Raw genomic sequence first — 21,036 nt, 5'->3', positions numbered from 1 at the left:
ATATTGTTGAATGCATGGAGGGGTTCCATGGCCAGAAATGGCGATCTGTACAGCCTGGCAGGTACAGTCTGTGACTGTCCCACAACCTCCTGTATATCGCTGACACATGCTGAAACTGTGTACATGCAGACACACACACATACAACAAACAGCTAGAGCTAACACATACACACACACACACCCACACACACACACACACACACATTGCATCAATATTGGGCCATGCAAAAACTGTTGTCCCTCACACACACACATACATACATGTTGATTGGATGGCTCAATGACAGGCTCTGGAAAAGAAACAACATACCCTGTGCATATGATGACACCTGTGCCACCTCCTGTAATGTGTACCATTGATGCAGGAACAGACTAACATGGTGCTGATGCATAGGGTGGCTTTATAGCACTGTATTAATGTTAAAATGTTGTTAACACAAAGTGTGATATCCTTCTAGGTGTATGTAAGCAGGCATGATGCATTACAGCTATGATCATCAATGTAGTATAGTTTACAGCACTGCTACTTCTGAAGATTTATTATCCATCCATGTGCCATTTGACTGATGTGTGTAGTATTGGCAGCATGTGTTTCAGAGTGTGCAGTACGTGTGTGATGTGTGTAGTACAGATTTTCATGTATTTATTTGTGAACATGGTGAAGGTGCACTGTCTGCATGTACATGTATAGTGGACACATTGGAATGGTGACATGCCCTGTATTACACACTAACACTTCATAGTTTCTATTGGTAGCCAGTATGCATTATAATACACATATTGTTGTACTTGTCTACACATGTGTGTATGATATGGTTTTACACGGTGCTGTGGGTGATACTGTTACTATCTGTAATTGTTTTGCATTATGGTAGTAGACATGACCTCAACAGTCTGAATAACCAATTGTTATATGATATCTTCACAACTGACCCACACATGTAGGACACACATACTATTATTCTGTCAACTTTCGAAGTTGGTGAGAGCAATATTTACATCTGTCCCTATTTGTCCACCCATCGTTTTAGGCTTTGTCCAGATTTTGTTGCTGTAATAGGTTGAGAGGTGTGGTGTCAGTATGTGATTGAGTAGAATATATTCTGTCGATAATTCATGTGGAGAGACCTGCATGATGGACAGGTGTTCCGTCCTGCGTAGTATGTTATGCATGTCCGTCTAGAAACTGAACAGTACCGTGACTACACATACAACTTTTGTCCAGATGTGTACAGTACTAGACATCGTGGCATGTAGACAACTCTGATGTTTAAACAGGTTACTTATCCCATGTGGGATGTACACATATTTTTCCAAAACATGAACGCGCGGGCTTTTGGATTTACGAAAATGTGATAGGATGTTTACAAATGTGGGATACAGAGTTTGCAATCCTGACACTGCCTAGGGTGATACTTCCTACTACATATGGGTAATACTCGCTATGTGTAGGTGTACGGCTGCGCAAGGCTGGTAGCCTAAGTATGGCTGGATTTGGTGGACATTCTGACATCGGTGTGGGTTGTGTGCTATACAGGGGATGTTGGGTATTGCATTATGCATGCATGGGTTCTGCATTTGGATGTCCCGGTTCCGCATATACCATCCTATGTGTATGTGCCGGTTACATTCCTGTTCATGTGTATAGCACATTTTGATATTCATATGTTTGTGTGATTTTGGTATACAATATGGACTGTCAGGTTACTTTACGATTGTTATATGTTTGTTCTTTGTGTTTCTTTCTGATTCACATTGGATTGGCACATTTTCCATTGGGCAATGTGGGGTAGTTGTAGTATTACTACATGACTTTGCAGTATAGCATATACCACGGACAGTGCATGGGACAGAACTTCACTTCGTTGACAATAGTGCAGGTTATTTGTTTAGTATTTAAGCTGCTTACACCATTTAATTTAGGATGTAGGTGTTTAAAATACGACATCACTGACTTATGCATGTATCACTAATAAGTTAGGGAATATATTTTGTCATGATATCTCAGGCCAATTATCATTTGTTTTGTTATTGTCAGCAGGACAACACTGGCCACAGATGGACTGTCTGTCACACAGAGGTGCGGTTGGTAACCCCCACTTCGCACACGGCTCCGTCATACACCTCCAGTTTGGTCTATTGTGCATCCGACACAGTCTTGCCTTTAGGGATTATTACAGTTTGCATACACCCACACACATATTACAGACACTTCCATCCATCCCTTGTTTGGTTGCTGTCTCATGGCACGGTCAAGGGAACACATTGCGTAAAGTACATATGTCAGGTAACTGTATGGTTGTGAGGACTACTGTGGCATTTTCAAATTTAAACATGGCTGCACAATACGCACATAGGTACACACACAGGACTTATCTTTCATGACATGTAATGTCCACCCGGGTAATTCCCGTTGTACCTTCACACATGTGGACAAGAACGGCTGGGACCGCATATGTCCAGAGTTTGCTGACATGCTATGGACATTGTTAGTGTTGCCACCTTTTCATGCAGCCGGGATGGCATATCTTCTGGACAGTACTCAGATTGTATGACAGAACACATATCCACAGAATGTACTATGGATACTGCTGTCATTTTATGCATACATGTTGGCTGACTTTTGCGGTGGTTTATATGCTCCATCTGTTTCATTTCCTTGTTTATATTTGTTGTTATATGTCATGTCCAGTACGGACATTTGTTGTATGTGATTATTATGCGATGTAAGACAAATTATATTATACGGTCGCAGGGTACTTTACACTTGTGATGTTTTGCTATGGCCACAACTGCCCAGCTGTGTACTATCACTACCAATGTGGGACTGCTGGTGACCCTGCCCATGGGGCTGGAAGTGTGTATTGGCGGCGCGCTGACATGATGCGCTTCACTTCCACTGGGTATAACTACTTACAGTGCAGTACATTACGGACACACGATTTTAAATATCATTTGTTCCAAGGATGGAAACTCCACATTGTGTTGCGTGCATTTCTGTTTGATTCTCAATTTTGTGTGGCCAGGAACTGTCTTGCATGCTTTGCATACATTTCATTATCCACGGACACTGATAGGTGCAATTACTATTGCAGGCAGACTATAATATTCAGCAGTTTAGGTTGCTCATCGACAGCTGACATTGACACGCCTCCGGGCGCAACTTAGAAACACCCCATGCACTCGCGCACGTTTCCTATGCACATGGATGTGGCGGCAGCACGCCTTCATTAATATGCATATGGCACAACTACACCATATATATGCCGCACGGCCAGCACAAGCCTTACGCTGGCCTTGCGCCGAGCTTCATGAATCCCGGGGACTGACAGTGTATGCAAAGATGTAAATCTGAAATACAGAAAGCATAAGTACTTCTAGTATTACACCACATAGATATTTACAGGATATTAAGACAAAAATGTAAAAGGCAGAGATCAGTTAAAGCACACGTTAAAACAGTAACTACACAGGATTAGTAGTAATAAATCTAGCTGAAGATTTACATACACAAGTTAATACAGTATATGGTAATTATGCTTCACGATAGGTATAAAAAAGACAGTTTACCAGTTACGACACATTAAAGAATTGCCCAATTATAATCAAATCATGAAGTTAAGAGACTTCAATCCAAACAGACCTTAAATGCTCAAGTGACATCTAGTGGTCAAAATTAAAATTGCAAGTTCATTTACCAAATAAAACTTATTTCATAGTAGTTCTAGTGATCATTATAGTATACTTTGCAGACCATATTAATAGATTTATAAAGTAAGTACAGAAGTAAATCCCATTTCAGTAATTTAAGAGACAACTGTTATAGAATAAATCCCACATAAATACTGTTTGCAAAATAGACCTTGCATAGGCCTGAAAATGTAAGGTTAGGCATGTGCCTTCATTTTATATTTCATATTTTAAAGTAACTATAAAAATAAGATACCTGTATGTGTTCAGCTATCTTCAGGAAGAATTATAAGATCAGGTATTATTTAAATGTACAAAACTACAGTATTCTCTGTGCATATGTCTAGAAATGTAGCCACATTAAATCAGGCCTTCACAGTTTACATGCAGTTTCAGTGAATGCACTTTCAATCAGTGAAAATAACCTTCATTCAAGAATACTGCTAAGAACAGAATGTGCAGTACATTGAGAACAAACAGATCTTACAAGGCCTGTAAACCAAAGCTAAAGAGGTGCGTAGAAATTTACAGAGTTTTGGTATTATTAGGAAATGCTTCAGACCCAGTCAGTAAAGTTAGTTCATTTTGGACTGATAGGCAAAAATTCATGTCAGTGCAGTCCTCAGAAGGCAGTACAGACACTTGAGTATGGGTACAGAAGTCAGGTCAAATATCCAGCATTCCAGAATATTAATTAAACTATTCAGGTGGATCAGACTATGTGTGCAGAAACTTTGGACATATTTATCAGCACTGTTATGGAGTCAGTATTTAGATACTGTTGACATCTGTCACCACTATATATAATAAAGCATTCTTAACTGAACCACAGTGTGTGCAGATTTTATTCTGAAGATGTGGTTCATAAAGGAGAGATTGGCACCTGTTCAGCTCAAGTTTGGGTAATTAACAGCTAAAGACATTGACTCCAGTCTCATTACAATTAAATCCAACTTATTCCAGTATTCTACAGTCATATCAATTCTTACATTTTTCCATATTTAGATGGCTTGCTTATCTTTGCAGAGTCTTTTTCAAGGTATCACTCTTTTCCAAAGTGTCAGGGATCTCTCTCTTGGGTGAGAGATCTCTTACACAAGTTGGGGATTCCAAGAGAACATTCAACTAGACACCTCAGTTCGAAGAGCTTTTCTTCCAATAGAAAAATAGATCTTTATTTAGACTTATTTCTAAGGTTTTCCACTCTGACATCAGGGTACATATCCACTGGGATGAAGTCTACAAAAATTTAAATGGGATGGTTGTTTTCTGACTCACAAAGCTGCACTTTTTGGAATGAAATGCTCACACTATTTCTTCATGCAAGTAATTACCATCCTGCCGTATGCTTGTCAGTGTTCTATTCACTGAGGAGCATTGTGAAAGGAGTGTGGCTTGGTCAGCAGTTTAAGAGAGTGTATGGGTCGCAATGTATTAATGTGGGTGTGGCTTGCTACAGGGCAGGAGTCTGGGAGCTGTGAATACAGATCTGAAAATCCTGGCTACACCTCTGTTTGGCAGTGGATCCAAATGTTTTAAAACATTTAAAAGTATCCTCTGTGCTTTGTTCCTCATTTGTTGATTTTGAAAAGTAAGTAACAAAAGTACTATGGAGTTGTCTTATGTTGCAATATGGCGGTCCTTATTGGGGAACTGAATTTTCACAACACTGCAGCTCCTGATTAGCCATATTTACATATGCCATTGCAGTGCAAAGGCATGACTGGATATTGAAAATCAGGAGGGACTGGAGGGGTGCAGTGAAACTAACTATATGGAAAAACTTACCAGATTCATTACTGATAATTACATCACATACCAAAAAAAAATGACTTTATTACTTTAAAGCACAAAGACAGGTTTAATTATGCATATTTAGATGTCAGTGCCCTGTTTTTATAACTGAAGTTTACAATGGATCTTAAGACAGTATTCACATAATTAAGTTAAATAGTATGACAAATGGTAAGATGGACAGCTCAAAATAAGCACTTTTTTTCTTTAAAATTCCTTATGGACACACTATTTCCCTGATTTCAAAAGTCTTGCTCTCAGTATAAGTGACCACTTATACTGAGAGCAAGCTGAGAGCAGTTGTTTTCAAATCTGGCCCCATAGTAAGCCTGTTAATGTATAGGCCTTACACTGAAGTAAATCAGTTTCACTGAGACCACCTCTTTTAGAATCTGGCTTCATAGGTTTATGTGCACAAATACATACCCATACTAATGTAGACATACAAATTAGTTTTGGGTATGTATTTGTACTGCTCTTGCAGAAATAACAACTTAAACACTCTAACAAATATACACACCTCAGGACTGCATGTGTTTGTTCAGATAAAGGCTACACAGCAACACAACATTTCTGTCAAGTGTGCTCATGTCAGAAGCAATAGATTAATGAAAACAATTACCATTTCCAAGAACAGTTGTCTGTGAATAAGATAAATCAATATTTAGAAAAAATAATCTAATTTAGCATTGTATAATTATAGTAGTCATAAATTATACGTATTATAAACAGCATTAATTTCTTTAGTAGCCTTAAGTCAAAGAGCCAAATAGTGGTCATTATACATCAACATCTAAATGAAATGAAAGCAATAGCTAATATGCATCCAGACATTCAAAGCCAGCATAAAAAGGTATAAAATATGGCAGGCTGGGAAATGTAAATGTTTATGTTATATTTAAGATATTTTATTTATGGGTTACTCTTCTATTAGATGACGTAATCATTTAGTCATCAAGTGGATGAAGTGCCTGAGATGGGTGGTAGGATGCACACTGTGGGACGCACGAAGAACTGTGGATATAAGAGCAGAAGCCAAAGTAGCTCCAATTGCAGAAAAGATCAAACAGAACAGATTATAGTGGATTGGATGTGCGTACAAAAAAGCAGAAGACAATCTGGTGGTGAAGATCTGGGACGGACGGGAAGAAATCATGCGGAAACAAGTGCATCCAGCAAAGAGGTGGATGGATTGTGCAAGAGGAGATCTGTGACAGTCAGACATGAGTATTGAAGAAGGCAGAAGTGTGGCACTGAAATGAGAGAGATGGCAACAGTTAACAAGACCCCCTGACCCCATGTTGAAAATGAGAAAAAGGGGCTGATGATGATGATGATGATGATAGTGGTTATTCTTCTATTACATCCTGCTTACTGATTCTATTTAACATCTCATTACACTTTCATTGGTTGCTTTGAACAAACTCAAGAACTGCTGGATGCCATGTTAAACTTAAGGGAGCTCATATAATGCCCATGTTGTCACTTTTTGAAAGTATGTACTGATGGGCTGGATTTAACTGCACAGCAAACATTTATTCCACACACATAAATCTTTGAGATATGAAGTTGTAATCTTTCACATTATGGTTGATATTAATTTTAACTGTTGCAATGTCATTTTGTATTCAGGTTATGGGGATATTCTTTGCAAAAGGTTAGAAACAGTAAGTAGTCCATTAATGCTTTGTATTGTCATGTATTCTCTCTATTATAAAAACTGGTAAGCTAACATGATGAAAGAAATAGAGACTTGTTGCAGCCTTTAAAATATGACAAGCAGTGAAGCCCTTTGTTATCCTTTTAATAAATCTTTGAACCCTCTCAAATTATACCAGAGAACTTGTATAATAAGTCAACAGGTTGCTATTGGGAGGGCCTAATATACAGTCCCTCTTAACTGATGTAAGGTGACTGCTCCAGGTACCAACATTGCCATCTGAATTTTTTCTAAAGCTGGTATAATTTTTTATTAGTTTTGTTTTGCTGTATTTGATAAAGGTTGTGGCACTGAGACTGAAGTTAAAGGAGGATGGAGTAAAGCTTAATTTATCACTGCTTCCACTGCTGTTTGTCAGGATAACAGTGATTATGTTGTTGACTCGTTAGTTTTTGCTCCCTATTCTATAGATCCTCCTTCCACTTCTTTTATCTCATTTACAATATCCAATATTTCAAACACAGTCGGTTTAGTCTTTGATTTCATTTTTTTTGTTAATTGCTTTTTAACAGTCAAGAGAACAAAATTTAATAAGGTCTTACTATGTCTACATAATTCAGATCCTGTGTCACAGCTCAAAAGAATCATTTCCTTAGTTACAACTATTTGCTCCCCCAATATTTCTCACAGACTACTCTGAAGGAAGATTTTAAAATCTGTCAACTCATTGCACACCCAAAAATATGTTCCTAGTTATCTCATTCTTCCCCTTCACATCTTCAACATTTCCTGTCTACCTGAGAAAAATTGTCTTTGAAGTCTGCTTGGGGTATAAAAATACCAATGCAAACACATCCAAACAAATATCCTAAACCTTCTGGATTGTATTGCATACTTGGGGTCCATACATATATCCTCCTCAGTGGGGGAGGGGTGGTCATAAGTTACGGTCTTTACCTCAGAGATAAAAGGTACAGGGTTTAATTCTGACTTCTGGTTATTGACTAGGCTTGTAATAGTCTGCAGATTAATAACGTAATATTTGCCTTTAAGCCTTCCTTTGTTCCCTTGTAAATTGCTTTTCTATTCTGTTTTCCTAATGTTTTCTAACCTCCTCTGACTGATCCTTATAGTTTTTTTATTTTATTTATTTTACATTTGTTTACTGGGATAATCCAGCTGGACCAGGTCCATTTTCAGTGGAGGCCCGGGGAGAAAAGCTCCACAATTAATAAGATTTTTATACAATGAGAAATATACAAAACTGGTAATATTGAAACTTATTTACAAGCAGAGTTATTCCTAACTTTGTTAACAATAGTTAAACAGGCATTATAGGACTAAGATACAGTTTGAGTAATAGTTACAAAGGTTCAGACAGATATATTCAGAAATGAGTTCACAAATAGTTAACAGGTTTTGCAGGACTAAAATTACAGTTAGAAATAATTTTTACAAAGGTAGTATGTACTGCTTACAGTTTTAGTAAGTATGCAAAGAAAGGAGCACAAAGAACACTTTGGTATATGATGAGTCAGTATTTCTATGTGAATAGAAATAGTGTCAATTTTAGACTGGAGTAGTTTGGTAGAAGAGATGAGATGAGAGTTATCATGCAATATTTTATATACCCTATTAATAATGCTTTTTTAACTGCAGCTGCTGTTCTACAGTCAATTAAAAACTCTACCAGAGGAGGCCTTTTGTTTAGGATTCCCCTATCTCCTACACTTTGTCTGTACTCTTATAAGTTCATAGGTTCATAGGTAAGTACTAGGCTTTTGGCCCAAGGGCCTATGTAAGCCTAGCCAACAAGGTTCCCTGGCTTACGCCACCCAAGAAAGTTATTTTCCTGTGCCACTGTCGAGCAGAGACACAGAAGTGATCCCGGGGTGTAGTTCCTATTTCCCATCCACTCATCAAGATTTTCTTGAAGAGTGCTAATGAAGAACTTTGCTTGACATAGATGGGTAGCCTGTTCCAGAGTATGGGAAGTCTCTGGGACAAGAATCTATCCCTCCAGCATGTCCTGTTTATTGTGGTGACAAGGTTTAGGTCCCTAGAGCGTGTAGCTCGGAGAGATTGGGATTTCTTTAGGTGTAGCACGTCCAACAGCTCTGGGTTTGACATAGCTTTATATGTTAGGCAGAGATTACCTCAGAGTAGGTGATATGCTACAGAGTAAAGCTGGAGTTTTTTGAGGCGGTCAGTGTAGGGCATTTGTTTGAGGCCAGTAATGCTCTTTGTGAGGTACTTCTGTGACCTTTCCAGCTGCTGCAGATGTCTTGTGAGGTACATTCCAAAAGGGGCATTGTACTCTATAATGGGTCTAATGAGTGTCGAGTAGAGGGGAACAATTACCTCCTTTTTCCTGCATGAGAACCCTTTTATGATGAGGTGTGCCATGTAGAAGGACTTCCTGACTAGCATGGCGATGTGACTATCAAAGGAGAGACAACTGTTCACCTTAGTCCCAAAATCTCTTATCACACATTTGGTGTTAAGTAGATTGTTGCCTATGTGGTAGTTCATAGGTACACAGTTTTTACCAAAGGGCATGACACTGCACTTTTTGGCATGGAGTTTGAGGCCACGGCTCTGACACCAGGCATCTGTCTCAGTGAGGCCCTTCTGTAGGATGTCCACATCATTTGGGGACTTGACTATGGCTCCTAGTTTGCAGTCATCTGCAAACTTTGCTAGCCAGAGGCCTTCTGTGTTAGCCTGTACTTCAGAGAAGTAGATACCAAAAAGGAGAGGTCCCAGGACAAAACCCTGTGGTACTCCACTTGTCACTGCTTTGAGGTCAGATTTGGAGTTTGCAACTTTTACAGTGTGGGTTCTGTCAGTGAGCCAGTTGGCAACCCATCTTGTGACGTAGGGATTTATACCTAGTTTAGTGAGTTTAGCTATAATTCCAGAATGGGGGATGGTGTCAAAGGCCTTAGCGAGGTCAAGATAGGCTGTGTGAACCACCTTACCCTCATCTACAGCTTTGGTGACTGCCTCAAAGAAGTCAATCAGGTTCAGGAGGCATGAGCTACCTTTCACAAACCCGAACTGGGTGGGATCCAGAGTTTGGAGGTTACCAATGTCTTTGTTTATGAGTTAATGCACACACAGCCAGGAAATGGAACAGGTTGTTGTAAGTTCACCAAGGCAGATTCAGTAAATCCAGGTAGGCACCAAACGAATTCAAATAATTCCTTTATTCAGAACCACAGAATAATAACACCATGCTGTTGAATCAGGTGTCTTATATACCTGAAAATCCTAAGTTAATTAGAATTAACATTTTAAAGAGACTATGCACTATTCCACATCTTTAAAATTTCTTTTAAAACAAAATATATAAAAAAAAAATATATAATAAATTGCTTAAAATAATGCATTAATGCATCTGTCACTGCTAAAAATGCTAATAGCTTAAAAATAAACAAAACATTGTGCACTGTTTCCATAGTGTTTAACTTTGTGATAAAACTTGCTTTGTGCAAAAAGTTGCACTTCTTTTGAAAATTGGGATAAGATGGAGTGACTTGACGTACCAACTGTTGTTCGTGTAAGTATAATATAAGGCTAATGCCTAGTATGGGTATGACAATATTGCCTGACCAACCTTCATTTGTAAGGAGAAGGGGTACCAATCTCAAGGAAATGTTTGAGAAAAAGCAGAGCATTACAAGGAAAACTAATCCAGCAAGAAAGGGAACATTTAAATGTGGGGCATGTAGCCAATGCCATGCCATCTTGGAAGAAAAAAGTATCACCATTCCATCCAGAAGGTTTAAAATCTACCCCGCAGGCCATTTCACATGTGGTAGCAAGGGGGTGGTCTATTTAGGCTTCTGTACCACATGCAGCAGTTTCTATGTAGGCAAAACGGAATTTTATGATATAAACAAAAAGAAGGAAACCAACACTTTTTATAAGCACTCCCTGACCTGTCCAAACACAAAACTGAAATTTATGGTACTGGAGCAAGTCAAGCCTGATGCCAGGGGGGGTGATTGGGAATCAACTTTAGAATATCGAGAACTCCTCTGGCAATTAAAGTTAGATGCTGGGAGACCCCCTGGGCTCAACGGTTTGATCAGTATCATTGAAACTAAGAAGGGCAAGACTTTAGTTTGACATTCCCCACACAATTATTCATGGCAAGTACTCATACACATGGGCATGATTTTCACTTAATGCTACATTACACAAAGTCTATGTTAAGGAAAGACCTATTGTACAGCATAGTTTAACTTGGTTAAGATATAGTGTTCTTTTTCCAGCAGGGTTGTCAACAAGACCAAGAAAAGGAAAATATTGTCATACCCATACTAGGCATTAGCCTTATATTATACTTACACGAACAACAGTTGGTACGTCAAGTCACTCCATCTTATCCCAATTTTCAAAAGAAGTGCAACTTTTTGCACAAAGCAAGTTTTATCACAAAGTTAAACACTATGGAAACAGTGCACAATGTTTTGTTTATTTTTAAGCTATTAGCATTTTTAGCAGTGACAGATGCATTAATGCATTATTTTAAGCAATTTATTATATATTTTTTTTTATATATTTTGTTTTAAAAGAAATTTTAAAGATGTGGAATAGTGCATAGTCTCTTTAAAATGTTAATTGGTAGTGCTTTCTAATTAACTTAGGATTTTCAAGGTATATAAGACACCTGATTCAACAGCATGGTGTCACTTCTGAGCGAAGCGCGCTTGTTATTATTCTGTGGTTCTGAATAAAGGAATTATTTGAATTCGTTTGGTGCCTACCTGGATTTACTGAATCTGCCTTGGTGAACTTACAACAACCTGTTCCATTTCCTGGCTGTGTGTGCATTTACTTCCTGGTTTGGTTCTCTGCTGTTTGTTTGACTTCTTTGTTTATGAGTTCCATGATGATGCATTCCATGGCCTTGCAGACCAGGCTCGTCAGGCTAATAGGTCGATAGTTCCCGGAATCAGTAGTACTTTGTGGAGTGGATAGAGTCTCTGATAGAGAAGGCAGTCTCTAACCTGCAATCCAAACTTCTTCCTGGCCTTGTCTCACTCTATTACCTTTCTCTCTGTAGTTATTTGCTCCCAATATCTTGGTTCCTTTGCCATTTTCTCCAGTAAATTCCAACCCCTTCTTGTCTATTTTCTGTGCCCCTACTAGCAATGAACACTATTGGCAAAATCTCTTTTCCTATGTTGGCTTAAGTCTATGAATAATTTCTACAACTTCATTAATATAATGAAAACAGCAAAGCACAGTAGAAACACCACGTTAAGCAGCATAAAAATCCAAGGAGACTAAATAAGGCTGCATTTAATAAAAATCAGGATAAGCGCTTTCACATAAAAATGCTTCATCAGATCCTCAGTATACACAAACCAGCAAGTACATTTAAAAAGCACATTCAAAAAGAAATGACCCTATCAAACAGTTAGGTCAATTAGTGATGTAATGGCCTCAATTTCAATGCTGGCTTTAAAGGAACACTGTAATTTAAGCCCAGTGTTCCATGTGCCTGTAATGTGGCAATCCACCTCATCTCAAAACATTCTGTTCTATTGACTATGTCCCCACCTCTGGCAGACTCTGGTATTACCTCTATCACAGTGAACTTAAAAGAATGTTCATTGTGATCTTTAACATGTTTAAAAAGGGTGCTTAAATAACTCATTGTCCTTATGTCCCCTACATGCTGAAGGACTCAAGCCTTCAATTTCTGATTAGTTTTACCCACATAGTATGACTCACAGTCATTACAAGTCACAAAGTACATTAAATTAGCTGTTCTGCAGTTAGCATGTAACCTAAAAACATAGTCTTTACCAGTTATAGGATGTGTAAAAGTATTAGTTCAGGACATATATTTACAGGCTTTGCAGGACCTACATTGGAACGTCCCAAACCTCAGGGGTAGACTATAGGATTTCCTAAATTGTCTATAACATAGTTCCCTTTTCAGAGTCAGATTATTTTTATAAACAAATCTAGGGGCATCACCTACCACCTTTGAGATGGTGTCATCAGAACGCAGTATAGCCCAATTCTGTTTGACAGCATCACAAACTAAGTTAACATTACTGCTGTATTTCAAACAAAAACTAAATGTAGGCCTATTATTCACCTTAGGATGCGATGACATCATGTCCCTATTCAAAAAGGGGGTACCCAATGTATCCCTTAGACTATCCACCTCCTCTACTCCTTGCACTATTTCTCTTTTATGATATCCCCTGTCTGATAGTTCATTTGCCAATCTATCCCTGGCCCGTATATAATCATCCTCCTGTGTATGCAACCTGGATGAACGCAGGAATTGCCCTTTCATGACATTTGCAAAAACCCTCTTGGGGTGCATACTTGTCCTATCAAGCAAATTATTCTTCCTACATTCCTTCCTAAACAGTAAAGAGTCAACCCTTCCTGTGACATTAATGGAAATGGTTGTATCAAGAAAAACTGTGCTAGATTTGGAAGTATGCATAGAAAATCTAAAACATGTACTATTACTCTCTAAATAGTTAACAAAATCCTGTAACTCCACTAAAGCTAGCATTGAAATCAAGGCCATTACATCACTAATTGACCTAGCTGTTTGACAGGTAATTTCTTTTTGAATGTGCTTTTTAAATGTACTTGTTGGTTTGTGTATAATGAGGATCTGATGAAGCATTTTTTATGTGAAAGCACTTATCCTGATTTTTATTAAATACAACCTTATTTAGTCTCCTTTAATTTTTATGTTGCTTGCTGTGGTGGTTGTACTGTGCTTTGCTGTTTGCTTTATATATTTATTTGGCACAGTTAGACCTTTAGTCATTGGTGTTGGTTTGGTCTATTTATTTCTTTTGGTGCCTTTACTACGACCCATGGCTGAGAGCAGCACTATGGCTCTGGATGGTCGAGCATCTGGGAAGCTACAACAGCAATATTGCTTTGAACGTTTGTTTCATGTTGTGAATAACCCTTTACTTAGAACAGAGTTTTGTTCTACTCCCACTGTGCGAGAGGATGCTACTGAGATGAAAGCCTTTAATACTTTGTTTAAGGAGCTGGAGAATATTCTTTATAAACTGAAAAAAGCACAGTGGCAGCATCTACACTTTGAGGTGTGCCTTCATTATAAAGTTGTACCTTGGGGACTTAGAGTTTTGTGGATGTCCATGTATGGGAATACTTTTCCCCGAGTTATTGAGTAAGTGGCAAAGTCTCAATCTAGAACTGAGTTTTAACTATTTGCATTTAATGAATGATTTCTTTGCTCCTATAGAGCAAGAACTTGTTAAAACTGCCACTAGGTTGCAAGAGACCTTGTCTGTTAGATTTAATGGTGAGCCATATGTGGACAAAATTGAGAATCTCTTTATAAATCTTACTTCCTATGATGAGTGATTGTCTCTCCTGAAGAAGAAGAAACTTGAGAGAAATATGAAGGACTTTAGAGATGGCCATATTTTTGTATGGCCACGCTCTCTTACTAGACAAATAACTGTGGATAAAGATAATCTACAATCTAGTACTGATTCAGTCAGAGAAGTGACTGATACAGTTGAAGTCACTGTAATGCAAGAGATGGGAGATCGACCAGAAATGGGGTCTTCTAAAAAGGCAGTAGCTCCTAATCACGAAGGGGCAGTAATGACTGGTAGCAGTAGTATACAAGTTCAAGCTACTGATGGACAAGGAGGGGCTAGACCCAAACAAACCATGAATGGGTCCCTTACTTCTCCAACTTCTTTTTTGTCATCAGCACTTCCGAATTTACTGGATCCCTTCAAGCTGCTGATGAACCAATCAGCGATGCGATCTGTGAGCAGAAGATGCAAATGGCAGAGGCCGTCCGAGCAGAAGAGGATGGGAGCTTGGCAGAAACAATGAAAATGCCGATAGTGAATACTTCTTTGTTTATTTTAACAGAGGCTCAACAACATGTACTTGAACAAGGACTCTTGTTTGTACCAGCAAGATCAGCACAGGTTAGTGATGTACTAATAGACTTATGCAAATTTGCCAGGGATGTTGCACTTAAAATGATATTTCATGGGAATTCTCAGCCTCTTGATGGGGGTTTGAGGAAGCCCAGCTCTTTTAATCCCCAGCTTCCACCTGTACTTGAGACCTTTGTTAAGGGCTGTGAATAAGATAGTTATGGTGCTTTGATATGTCCAGCTGGCAGAAAGTTTTATAATTTCACTGAAGGAGACTACATGGCTTTAGAACAGCTTAAATTGAATCTGGATATTTGTATACGTCCCACTGATAAAGGCAGGGTGATTGTAGTAATGGATACTACTGAATATCTATCTAGTATGAAGGAACATTTGAGTCAACAGGATACCTATTTACCTATTACTAGATATGAGATTAATGGTTTTATCAGCAATATACATATTCAATTGCATGAGCTTTTGATGTCGGATATAGTAACTAATGAAATGTATGACTTCATGATGGTTGAACATCCACTGATTCCATCATTCAATGGCCTACCAAAGATACATAAGGCCAGATCTAAACCACCCATGAGGCCAATTGTGGCTGGCAAAGGTTGGGCCACTGAGCCCCTTTCAATGTTTGTTGAACATGAATTAAAACCTCATCTAACAAAGGTGCTGGCGGTCTTGAGAGACACAGAAGATTTTCTAGTATGTTTTTGTGAATGTACTCATGGACTAGGTTTGAATGATGGGACTTGTATACTAGTAACATTAGATATTAATACGGTGTTTACAATTATAGCAAATTTGTTTGGGGATGACTCAATTAGAAGTTTTTTAAATAGAGGTACTGCTTTAACACATGAGTGGATTGAGCTTATTTGTGCTTTATTTGATCTAATATTGAAATACAACGTGTTTATATTTGATGGTACTGTTTTATTTGCAGGCACAGGGTGTTGCCATGGGCACACCCTGTGCCAGTATTATGCAAATTTAGTACTAGCAGATTGGGAGTCCAATGTGATTTTTTTCTCAACATTGTTATAGATCACATTTGATTTTATATAAGCGCTTTGTAGATGATATTTTTATTTTTTGGAGGAATACAGATGTTTTGTTACAGGATTTTGTTAACTATTTAGAGAGTAGTAGTAGTAGTACATGTTTTAGATTTTCTATGCATACCTGAAAGGCTCAGTGGTACAGTGGTTAAGGTGTATGCCTTTCACCAGCAAGGTGCAAGGTTTGATTCTCACCACTGAAAGAGGTTTACAAACTTCTAAATCTAACATAGATTTTCTTGATACAACCATTTCCATTAATGTCACAGGAAGGGTTGATTCTTTAATGTATAGGAAGGAATGCAGGAAGAATAATGTGCTTGAGAGGACAAGTATGCACCCCAAGAGGGATTATGGAAATGTCATGAAAGGGCAATTCCTGCGTACATCCAGCTTACATACACAGGAGGATGAGTATGTATGGGCCAGGGATAGATTGGCGAATGAACTCTCAGAGAGGGGATATCGTAAAAGAGAAATAGTACAGAGAGTAGAGGAGGTGGATAGTCTAAGGGATACAGTGGGTACCCCCTTTTTGTATAGGGACATGATATCATTGCATCCTAAGGTGAATAATAGACCTACATCTAGTTTTTGTTTGAAATACAGCAGTAATATTAACTTAGTTTGTGATGTTGGCAAACAGAATTGGGCTATATTGTGTTCTGATGACACCATCTCCAAGGTGGTAGGTGAAGCCCGTAGGTTTGTTTATAAAAATAATCTGACTCTGAAAAGGGAACTATGTTATAGACCATTTAGGAAATCTTATAGTTTATCCCTGAGGTTTGGGACGTTCCCATGTAGGTTCTGCAAAGCCTTTAAATATATATCTTGAACTAATACATTTACACATCCTATAACTAGTAAAGACTATGTTTTTAGGGTACATACTAACTGCAGGACATCTAATTTAGTGTACCTTGTGACTTGTAATGGCTGTGAGTCATACTATGTGGGTAAAACTAATCAGAAGTTGAAGGATCGAGTCCTGCAGCACGTAGGGAACATAAAGAGAATGAGTTGTTTAAGAGCCCTTTTTAAACATGTTAAAGATCACAGTGGGCATTCTTTTAAGTTCACTGTGATAGAGGTAATACCAGAGTCTGCCAGAGGTGGGGACATAGTCAATAGGACAGAATGTGTGGAGATGAAGTGGATTGCCACATTACAGGCACATAGAACACCAGGCTTAAATTACAATGTTCCTTTAAAGTCAGCATTGAAATCGAGGCCATTACATCACTAACTGACCTAGCTGCTTGATAGGGTAATTTCTTTTTGAATGTGCTTTTTAAATGTACTTGTTGGTTTGTGTATACTGAGGATCTGATGAAGCATTTTTATGTGAAAGCGCTTATCCTGATTTTTATTAAATACAGCCTTATTTAGTCTCCTTGAATTTTTATGTTGCTTGCCATGGTGGTTGTACTGTGCTTTGCTGTTTTCTTTATATATTTATTTGGCACAGTTAGACCTTTAGTCGTTGGTGTTGGTTTGGTCTATATACTTTATTAATATAATACTCATAATAGTAGTTATTATTTTCCTTAAGGATCTGAATCCAAAATTCCACTCCCTCCTTATTTTTTGAACTTTTGTCCTACTTCATCACCCTCCCTTTTCCAATTTGAATTATAACCTTTGTTGGTATTGTGTATAGGAGCCTTAACTGTGTCTTTGTAATGTAGCCCTTCAAATTAGGTAATCCTAAACCACCTTTTTCTATTGGGAAGATCAACTTATACCACTTAACTCTTGCCTTTCTCCCCTCTCAGATAAAGTCTATCAACTCCCTATTAATTATTGTCCACCTGACCTGTATATAAAATTAAATGGACAAAAACAATTTCATTGCCTGTACCTTACTATTCATATCCATAAACAAATGCTTGAAGTTTCTCAGTTTTTGCATTTATCTTTTGTTTAGTCTCTTCCCAAATATCCTTAGCTGCCATAGCGGAAGCCTTTTTAATACATACTCCTAAATACTTCATATTATCATGTCCCCATAAATACAAATATTTTCTTGTGATGACATGAAGAGGATGTGATAACACTGCAGTCTGTATTTTTTATAGCAACATAGGTGTGTAGTCCCTCATGTCAATAGCTTGTTTCCATATCCCTTATTTTGAAACACTTATTTATGAAAATGGATACATCACCTCCTGGTTCATTGAGTCAGACTGAGTGGAATGAGTTTACAAAGTATTTGGAGAATGCATCATGGGTCGTTGAACCACATATCTTTGACAGCACACCTAATTTAAGCATCTAGGAACCTTAATTTGTTGTTATTCATGCTGCGGGTATCCTATGTTCACCTTACTGTTGTTGGAGTACACTGTCTTTGCATTCTGAATTGCATTTCGACAGAAATGGTGTGGGTGTGTTTCTCTACGTTACATTAATCTGTTGTTGAAGTACTATGTTAGAGTTCTGAGATGTTACAGCTTCCTATTTAATTTATTTTCAATGAGTAAACAGGCATGCTTTGTGTTGTTATAAAGTATAAATAAAATTAAATAAAATATCTGGAGGATGACTCTCTTTATTCTGAAAGTAAATACATTTCTTCAGTGAACATTTTCCAGTAGTTTAAATAATCCATTATTAACTATACCAATATCTGTAAAAAATCTCCACTCTTCAACAGTCGAGATTAAAAACAAAGTAGCTTCCAGTATAACTAACAATGAAATTATTTTAATTACTTTTATTCGGGCACCAAGTTCTTTAATATCACTGCACTTCAACATAGGTGAAAGACATGCATCTGGAGCATTTCTCCCCGGGCCTCTGCTGAAAACAGGCTCTGTGGAACCTAGTCAGACTTTCCCGGTCAACAAATGATAAATAAATAAATAAATAAAAAATAAATAAAAAAACTTACACCTTGTACCACATGGAAAATTAATGAGGCATACCATCAAAGTCACTCAAATTTACAAGGAGAATATATTACAAAACCCTGAGGTAGACCTACATGAAAATAAAGGCCAATAAACAGGCTGAGGTGGAAAAGTAGGCTGAAAATATTTTTTTCTCGGTAATGTAAGCTATATCTCAAGGATATGAAAACAAAAACTGTGACTCAGCATATAGAGCCAGTTAAATGAAAATAGTGCCATTTCTTCCGAAACCGTCACTGCAGGGGGAGATTTTTCCTTACTCCGATGCTGTAGTAACCTCAGAATTGATTATATGATGGCATACAGAGGTCATGGCATTCCATACTAGATTTCTACTGACTATGACTTGTGCTTTATATTCAGAAGCAATGACTGGATTATGGTGCTTCATTTTCAGAAAGAATTAAAAAATACTACCTGCACCTCTAGTGCTCAGATGGCATATTGTATTAGTAAACATGCATTCTTTTTTTCTGTATTCACTATTGTACTAATTGAAAACATTTTTTCTGGGTCTCCCCTAAAAATAGGCATCTCAGCTTAGTGAGGTTTGGGTGGGTGGACTAATGGTTAAGGTGTTTGCCTTACAAACACAAGATGCAGAGTTCAAGTCTCACAAGGGATAACTGACTAGGCTTAAAATGGCTTGGAAGGGCAGTTAGCCTAGTATGAATCTATGAGTGTTATCAAATTGTTACCAAACAGGAAGCAAAAAATATTTTTTTATTACAGAAAAAAATGTATTTTGAAACTAAACATCCTAACTAGGGAATAAGTACTGATGTTTTTATAAGAATAACTGGAAAGGTTTTAAATATGATTAATGAATCCTTATTGCATTTTTAATCATGGACTACTCCAGAACTCTATTATCATGCTACAATATGTATTGAGTTGCATAAATTGTGTATGAGCTCCAGCTATTCTAGTCCTTCTCAACACAAATTTGGAGACTGAAATGAATCATAATATATAAAACAATCTTTATTTATTTTAGGCTAAAATCGTGGACCCCATTACAGGGCTTATAGTACCTCTAAACACACCTGGAGAGGTTTTCATCCGTGGTTACTGTAACATGTTAGGCTATTGGGCTGATCCAGAGAAAACCAAAGAAGCTATAACTGCTGACCGATGGTATAAAACAGGGTAAGTGTACTTGTTTGATTTTAATGGTAAGACAATGATCAGCATATGTCTGCTACCAGGATGAAGTATAAAAGGTAATGCTTTCACTATGCCAGATTAGTAATCTTTTTATAGGTGAATTTGTCAGTTAAGCATGATTGAATGTATATAATCGAAAAACCACTTAGTCGAACTTAATAACGTTGGGACCACTTTTGCGAAATATCATATTATTGAACCCTCGAAACATCTCATTATCACTCTGGGAAACTAAACACTGGGCCACCATGGTGAACTTTGCTCTTTTCTCCACTATAGTGCAATCTCAGAGTTGGTATATTGAATTGGGGGGGAGTGAAGCACCTCACATGGGCAGGTTTGATTTGTGATAAGGATGTTTTTTTCACAATGGTGGCCCAGTGGTTAACATCCGGGAGTGACATTACGAAGTTCCAGGTGTTCGATAATATGACGTTTCGCTAAAGTGGTCTCAGTGTTATGAAGTTCGAGTGTTTTTTTATTATATAAAGTAGAGCCATACATATATATATATATATATATATATATATATATATATATATATATATATATATATATATATATATATAGATATATATGTATATATCTATACATTCTGATGAAGTTTTTATATTCATAAAAGAACGAAAGCTCAAATATTCTTTCAGTGTCAGCCTCCATTATTTCTTTATTATTTTTACAGTTGGTGTATATATTCAGTAATTGGTTTGGAGTCTTTTATTTTATATATATATATATATATATATATATATATATATATATATATATATATATATATATATATATAAGGGTTCCCTTCACATGGTCGACAT

At 37.5% G+C, this 21,036-nt stretch overlaps 1 protein-coding gene across 1 annotated transcript in view; it reads left to right on the top strand.

The window, feature by feature from the left end:
* LOC122816306 (medium-chain acyl-CoA ligase ACSF2, mitochondrial-like) overlaps window positions 1–21,036 on the top strand; it is a 1,435,169-nt gene that overhangs the window by 1,189,615 nt on the left and 224,518 nt on the right. The window contains exon 12 of the mRNA XM_044089039.1: window positions 20,055–20,206. Coding sequence (XP_043944974.1) covers window positions 20,055–20,206 — 152 coding nt within the window. The remainder of the gene's footprint in view (window positions 1–20,054; window positions 20,207–21,036) is intronic.

The sequence above is a fragment of the Protopterus annectens genome, chromosome 12.part0, assembly GCF_019279795.1.
Source record: "Protopterus annectens isolate FY-2018-M chromosome 12.part0, PAN1.0, whole genome shotgun sequence".
Classification (NCBI taxonomy): Eukaryota; Metazoa; Chordata; order Ceratodontiformes; family Protopteridae; genus Protopterus; species Protopterus annectens.
Note: the sequence above shows the minus strand (reverse complement) of the source record. Positions and strands in the feature narration are given on the sequence as shown.